This window comes from Octopus sinensis, unplaced genomic scaffold (assembly GCF_006345805.1).
Source record: "Octopus sinensis unplaced genomic scaffold, ASM634580v1 Contig10850, whole genome shotgun sequence".
Lineage (NCBI taxonomy): Eukaryota > Metazoa > Mollusca > Cephalopoda > Octopoda > Octopodidae > Octopus > Octopus sinensis.
In genome coordinates this window covers 316,814-325,172 of record NW_021832227.1, presented here as the reverse complement: position 1 = coordinate 325,172, position 8,359 = coordinate 316,814, and the positions used below count along the sequence as shown (strand labels likewise).

Below are 8,359 nucleotides of genomic sequence, written 5' to 3'. Positions count from 1 at the left end.
TATTCGTATGTGGGTCAATTGGTAGTAGTGTCTCCACAAGTTTACCTATATCAATATTACTGTTTGAATACCAAATTGACTGAACTTATTTTCAAGGTCTGACTCAGTACAAACGTATGGTAAATTGCGCAGAAATAAACGACCGGACTCACAGTCTTCTTCAGCTACAGAATTCATCTAAAAATCAAATAATGGTACATACAGAGCACAAAGGTTTTATTTTGTTGGGAACATTCGTTTTTTTCGATTCCAAAATCAGCATTTTAATCAACACTTTTTTACCGCCTTTAATGTTGCAATTTAAATAAACCGAGATATTTTTTGGTTCGTTTAATCGCATCTTCCGCGTCTTTCTTGCTACCGAACTCGACAATTGCTGCCAAATAATTAACTAAAATTACTTTTCTGCTTTTCTTTAGACACCCCGATCACCGTTAGCGGTTTGAAAAAGTCGCACAAATGACTCTGAATTAATATATTCAACAAACTTTATCAATATAAGAAGGTGCTCCGAAAATAGCAACACATTTGTTGATGTTTGACTGAATTTTTGATTCATCACTGGTATGTTCTATTTTATATTAAATATTAAAAAGCAATGATTTTTTATAAAAATAAAACTTTATTTCAATTCAAAAAAGGCAACGGAACTAACCATATTGTTTCATTCCGTTTTTTTTGGTTTCAGGAATATTGTGTAAATCAAGAGAAATTTCTACCTAAAAATAACTAAACAAGATTACATTCACTCTTGACGAACCAATGTAGGATTGATTAAAGTGTTTAATTGCCAGCTCGGCGTCGCTTTCATTAGAAAAACCGACAAATGCAAAGTTACGACTTTTTCCGTTTGCAGTCCGCTTAAGGCAGCAGTCGGTTATAGTCCCGAAGTTTGCGAAAAGTGAATGTAGCTCCTTTTCAGATATCTGATTGTTTTTTGCAATAATAACAATACTTTAGCGGGTAAATTTTTAATAATCAGTCTCGACATTGAAAACCAACACAAAGCTAAACGTGATTTTATTTATTCATTTAAATAAAATAATTACAATAACCGTTTTAAACTTAACAAAATATTTATTAAATTTTTTATATTTCTAAAGTTGATTTTTAATACATTTTCTTTCCTTTTGTATATTCATAAAAATAACATAGTATCATGGCGAACCTGATCTCCTAGAAACGCCGTTTTAGATTAACTATATGACATTTTATACATTTGTATCGCAAAATTCGTTTTGAAGATAGCTTTTCTTTAAAAAACCTAATCCAATAGATTTTTCTGTCTATCTTGAAATGAAGTTTTATTTCTACTTGTAACAGCTTTCCCTTCATTGAACTCATGAATTCTACTTGACTAACTATATTAATTTTAGCTGATTTCTGAACAGCCATTTTTGATATATCGAATAATGTTAATTTTTTTTTTTTTTAATCTAAAAATTTTTTTTCTTAAAAGAAAACAGAGAGAAAAGAGAGTTAACAAGAGGACTTCCCCGCCTCGTAGATGGAGAAACAGTTTCCACGTACAATTATATTACGTTTAGTTTCTCTAGTTGCAACCATCATTTGTTTGATGTTTCTTTTCTTTTCTGTTATATTCCAATTCATTTCTTCAAATTTATATTCTCAATCCAACGATGTAATACAATTAAATTCAGAAAATTTTGACGATATTGTATTTCGTTCAAAATCTCCCGTTCTGGTTGAATTTTACGCAGACTGGTAAATTATAAAACTATACAATCATAGGTGCGGTCACTGCAAAAATTTGGCACCAGAATGGGCAAAAGCAGCGACTGCTTTGAAAGTTTCAATTTTCTCAATATCTATTAGGGAATTGTCAAATAATGTTAATTATTTTGAAGAGTCTTAAATTTGCAGTGATTTGTCAATACAGTTTAAAATAGGTTTCTGATCACTCTTTCATATTTTTCAATATATTACTTCGAGTATAAATGAATACCGTTGTCTGCTTCCTCTAATTTCGTCAACTTTGTTCCCTTCCCCTTTTCTGAACAGCCCAAGTTATTGGAATACGCGGCAGGTGCCAACATGTAAATTTCTTGTGGGCTTAAAATTCCGGACGTCCCCTCAGTTCAAAAGAACTGGGATGAAATACATTGTTTACATGTTCTTGTGGATATCCGCCTACGTGCTGACCAGTTTCAGTTGGCAAGCATTAATTGTGGCTGTCAACCCCACTCGGCCGATTGGTTTGACGCTTTGCCGATTTCCTCTCTGGAATGTTCCTGGACAACGAATCCGTCCGCATTGGTTTGTGTCTACGCCTTGGGATCGAGATTTGCCAGTCACATCAGTGCAGATGCGGAAAAGTCATTGACAGGAGAGGGCTACATCCCCTCTCTTGTCGCCTCAGTGCCGGCCGAATACCCAGACATGCCGCCTTGAATGATATTGCTAAGCACGCGCTCAACACCGCTGGATTCCTTTCGGTCCTGGAGCCGGTTGGGTTAGATCGTGGTAACGGAAAATGTCCCGATGGGTCCACGCTATTCCCGTTCAAGGGGGACTCGCTCTCGTTTGGGACGTCACCTGTGTCGACTCGTTTTCCTCGTCATCTCTCATCGACTCTCCTTCCCGCCCTGGCTCAGCCTCCGCACATGCCGAAACGAAAAAAAATCGCAAAGTACGCCTCATTGGAGAACACCTGGTTTTTCGTCTCCCTGGCTTTCGAGACAAGTGGGATAATCGGCCTAAAAGCCCTGGAGTTCCTTTCGGAGATTGGTTTGATGATCTCGAGGAAGAGTCACGAGAGACGTGAGTCTAACTGGCTCGCGATATTGCGCGGAAACTGCCTGTCTATTTGTTCGTCCTCTCAATCAAAGAATTAACGACTGTTTATTAGAAAAATACTGACTATTGTTTTTGAACAATAAAATTTGACTATTGAAAATAATATCTATTCTAGATTTCAGTCATTCGAAACAACCAAAAGAGTAAAATCCTCTGTTTTTGCTTACGTATTAGCTATCACATCGTAATGCATTACATTGTTACTTATTGTCAACGACGAATACTTTTTGCCTCGATGATCTACTTTGGTAATTTTTATCATGATAGAAATTCTTTAAGTCTTGCAGATAGATTATAAAATCTACAGATTTTTTTATTTATTATGTTACCAAGACCACGTTGAGTTGGTTTGTAGCACTTTTATGGACTGTGGAATTTCGTATGGGAAAGATTTAGTTTCATGGTAAGTACATCGTCCTGACACGAGGATGTCACAGGGGTAATGTTTATATATAATAAATTATATTTTTAATTATATTATACATTCTACATTGTCAAACAAAAGCTCTATTTCATATAAAATATATTACGTTTAGTTTCTCTAGTTGCAACTATCATTTGTTTGATGTTTTTTTTCTTTTCTGTTATATTCCAATTCATTTCTTCAAATTTATATTCTCAATCCAACGATGTAATACAATTAAATTCAGAAAATTTTGACGATATTGTATTTCGTTCAAAATCTCCCGTTCTGGTTGAATTTTACGCAGACTGGTAAATTATAAAACTATACAATCATAGGTGCGGTCACTGCAAAAATTTGGCACCAGAATGGGCAAAAGCAGCAACTGCTTTGAAAGTTTCAATTTTCTCAATATCTATTAGGGAATTGTCAAATTAGGAGCTGTAAACAGTGATGAAAATCCAAACCTTATGCAGATGTACAATATTAAAGGATTCCCTACAATAGTTTTATTTTTAAACAACGAACAAATTCAGTTTTCATGTATTTATTTGATTATTCATATTATAGCCCAACGTTCTGCTTCTGCCATTGTTGAAGAGGTAATGAGACTTTTGACTAAACATGCTCGTGATAAATTAACGGGAAATAACAATGAACAAGTTGATTTATTTGTTATATTTCTAGTCTAATGGAAGAGTAATAGAACTCAGTGATGGCTCATTTGACCAGTTTGTACTAAAAGGGAACAATCCCACATTTGTTGAATTTTATGCTCCCTGGTGTGGCCACTGTAAAAACTTGGAGCCACTTTGGGAACAAGTGGCAGTCAGATTAGCAGGAAAAGTTACGGTTGCGGCAGTCGATGCCACTGTCAACAAAGAACTTGCTAGTCGTTTCTCGGTTTGTCGATTTACTTATTCAGATAAATGGGTTTCCTACACTTAAATTTTTTCCGCCCGGTGGATTTGAGGGCATTCCTTATGAAGGGAGTCGATCTGTGGACGATATGGTCAATTGGGCGGAACAACAAGTCGCTAATAGTAAACCTCCTCCTACACTCACTCAAGTCATATTTTTAGATTTTAATTATTTCTAGTTAACATCTCAAAATGTTTGGAATGATATATGCGGTAGTAGTTCATTGTGTGTCATTTCTTTCTTACCCCACTTACTTGACTGTAATTCACAATGCCGTCGCGAGAGTCAAAATCTTTTACAAAAAATTGCCGATTCCTCACGAGCTATTTCATATGGGTTTGTCTAATTAATATTCAGATGGCTGTGGATGGAAGGAGGTATTCAATCAAGTCTGGAAGCTGCATTGGATATAGGAGGATTTGGATATCCGGTTATTCGGGAGTTGAAGATTGTGTTTAGGCGATGGTGATTGTGAGCAGAATTCGAAATCGATTCAGTGTCCTCAAAGGAAGGTTTGACGAAACTGGAATCAATGAATTCTTGGGTTAGTTTATTTTTTATATTTATTAGGCAAGTTATGGTGGGAAAAGTGTCGACTAGTTCTATCGGGACATATACAATCAAGGAGACAACTCCGTGGGATGGTCAGGATGCTCCGGTAGAACGTTCTTGGGACTATTTGTTTAGCCAATAAATGAAGAGGAAATTGACTTGTCGGATGTCATCTTGGACGATCTCCCTTCTGAATTGTAAATTAGCGGACTTTGGGTTTAATGTTATTGGGCCTTCTCTTATTACTTGTAAATTCTTATATAGTTAATTCTCTGATTGTTTAAGCAATTATTTATTTTAATCAATTAAGTTTATTATTTTTAAGAATAAGTAGGATGAGTAAAATACCAAGATATATTCTTTCGGAAGACTCGAATAAAGTTTTAAATGGCCTGGTTGGTGTTGGGTATTTTTAAGACCGATAATTGACGATTCATAATTGACGAAGTTTAAAAATTTGAAAGATTTTAATGCATTCATTTGGTATGTACCAAGTCTAATGTCGTCCAAAGCTTTACTGAGTACAAAATGCAATTCTCAATTTAAAAGTTACAAAAATATAAGAAATCAATTTTTGAAGGAATTTATTTTAATGTCAAATATGTCTAACAGAATATTTACGAGATAGCACTTACACTGTGAAAAATTTCATGTTTCCACCGGAATAATAATAAAGTAATATTTTTTTATGCTGGAAAAATGTTATAGATTATGTTCTATAGAAATAAATTGAAATTATTTTTAAATTAAACTTATGTACATATTCAAAGTTATTTAAGAGAATGCTTGTCCAACTTTTTAACCAGTGCCTTTTTATTATCGATGCAAAGCTTTGGTAGTGAACAGTTGTTTTATGACAACAGATTTTCAATTAATTATTAAGTTAAATTCCGAATTTTATTAAAAAAATTCGTACAAATAAAATATGCTAAAGCTACCATTAAATGAAAAAAGACGGATCCTTTCATTGGGATGGTTTATTTAGTTGATACTATTTTTAATCAATCATTTAAATACAGTTTTTTCAACAAAATTGAGATTGTTTCGAAATCGATAAGTCGGCAGTTGGTGATTTTGTTCGCCACTCCCTGTGGAATTTGAAATATTTCCATTATAATAGTCGTAGCTGGCTGGTATTTGCGGTCTGACTCCCGAATTTACAGATCCGTTTAATGTATGAATCAAATTCTGCATTGGTATTTGCTGATATTGTAGTATAGAGTTGACATTTGGTGTGAATTGATTAGTTTGAAAGCCGTTACTAAAATTGGTGTATGGTGAATAATTGAACTGATTCGGATTATAATTTTCATTGTTATTAGTTTTCATAAAATAGCTAGGATCTGCATAGTATCCATCTCCGAAGTTAATAGGAATTTGATAACTAGGTTGTAAAACTTCTTGTTGAGCTGTATCAAAATTCAAATGGCAGTCTTTCTTAACATTATTTTTATTTTTCCTTCTTGGCCGATACTTATAGTCCGGATGTTCCATTATATGAAGAGTTCTTAGGCGCTTAGACTCATCAACAAACGGTTTTTTATCTTCTGCGGTTAGCATTTTCCATTTAGATCCCAACCTTTTTGAAATTTCAGAGTTATGCATTTTGGGATTATCCTGGGACATTTGCTTACGCTGTCCTCTTGACCAAACCATAAAAGAATTCATTGGTCTCTTAATTCGATTTTTTTCAATTTTTTCTGGAGTAGTTTTGGGGCTGCATCCTTTAATTCTTGCATCTTCAAATCTTGTGTCTGAAGAATTTTTCATATTCAAATTTTCTCTATTGGAAATTCCATCAAACTCCCGTGATGAATTTATATAAAAATGATTTTGCTGTATTTTTGAGTTGAAATCGTGATTTGTGTATATGTTTGTATATTCAGGACGTCGACCATTATTGGTTTGATCTGAATTGTTCAATTTTTGTTTTGTGTATGTCGATTTATTATTTTGTTCCATTTTGTTTATTATATATGAATAGAAACACTGTAATTCTTCACCTTCTCAACTTTGTTTGCGAAACAATGACCATTTGTTCTAATGAATTGCCTAAATAACGGCGTTAAACGCTAGCGCATTTTTGCACTTCAAAATTCCTCTGCTATTGGATTTTTAGAAAATTATTATCACATTCTTCGTCTCAAGGGCTTGTCTTCACGTTATATTTTGGCATTTATTATCACATTCTCGAGTAGAGCCTGTCATTAAAGCTATTGAAATGACATTTGACAAAACTCTCTGAAAAATCTATGAATATTACAGTTACTTTAGAAAAAATGATTATTGAGGTTATATACATATAAAAACCATAAAAATATATTTGGTTTTGGATAATTAATTAATTCTACCAGTAATATGCTATAATCACAAAAGAAACCAATAGAATGAATCGTGGTCAATAAAATAAAAATTCTTTTGTTATGCGTTTGTTAATGGCCTGACGTGGTGAGAAAAACAATAGGCTGACCTAATTTATTTTTTCGACCACTTTTGTTTTCAGGCAATTGAGTTTAATAAACTTTTTCAAAATTATCTAAAATATTTTTATTGCACTGAATAGTATAATTTAACAAATTATTAACAACATTTTATCATATTTTCTCCTCAAAATTTAATTTCTATTAATTTCTCTGAGATTTTAACTCCAAAAACACATATTCTGATTCAGAATATTGTTCAATACAAATTTAAAATAGTTTTCATTACCTTTAGGCAGAAAATTTTTTAATTTCGATCGAAGAATATATAAAGTACAGTTTTTGAGGTTATTAATAAGATAGAAATCAAAGTGATTTTAAACATATTTTTGTTTTTAAAAATGATTTTAATTCTTAATCCTCAATATCGACGAATGACAGCTTCAAATCTTGGTTTGTTTTGGCGTAGGGTAGAAATTTCCATTGAGATTTGCGGGTTGTAGTCGATGGAATATGCATTACCAGTTTCTTTCAGTTGGAAAAATGATATTTTATGTTCATTGTAATTAAAGAAAACAATGTCAATCACTTCTGTGGACAAGAGCGCTGAGAAGAAGTACTCCCCGTGGCTGAATCAGTTGGGGTAATCAGACCGATGCCTCCAAGGGAGACTGGTAGAGTGGCTTGTATCTATGCCTTTGTATCAAAGCAGATAGTCTTAAGGCATTCAGTGCAATCTTCTATTAAGCTGATTTTTATAGCACTTAGCCGTTCTCAACATATAGGTTAGCTTTGGGATGGATAGGCAATTCCTCTGCAGAAAGAGTCCAATGCGGCTGTCGACATAGCGTATCTTTTCGAAAAGGTGGGAGAATTTGGAAACCTTGGCTCCATTCTCAAATATAGGGGATCCAGGAAAGACCAAGTCATCCTTAGGGGGTAATCCTTTCAGGCAGCAGTTTGTCCCATTCTGAAAACAGTTTTTGTAAGATAAATTCATCTGTGTTGATGTCTACAATTTCCCACTTCCCACAGTTGGATTTGAGCCGAGAGCTCAGAAATTTAACACAAGTGTTTCCAGCATTCCCAGGATGGTTTCAGAGGTTCCTCCAATTGCACCTTCGGCTAAATATTAAGGGTTAAAATCCGTTTTATATGATATTACGGTTTCGTGGATTGCGGTAAAGAATAGGAGTGGCCCCAAAGAGTCGATTTGTTGAACTCTACTTGGAGACTCGATTATGGA

At 33.9% G+C, this 8,359-nt stretch overlaps 1 protein-coding gene across 1 annotated transcript; it reads right to left on the bottom strand.

Annotated features, from left to right (window-relative positions):
- Positions 1-5,670: 5,670 nt before the first annotated feature.
- On the bottom strand, positions 5,671-6,463 carry LOC115228651 (transcription factor sox-2-like). The gene has a single exon (XM_029799196.1). The coding sequence runs from the start codon at positions 6,461-6,463 to the stop codon at positions 5,699-5,701; it is 765 nt and encodes a 254-aa protein (XP_029655056.1). The 3' UTR covers positions 5,671-5,698.
- Between the last annotated feature and the right edge of the window lie 1,896 nt (positions 6,464-8,359).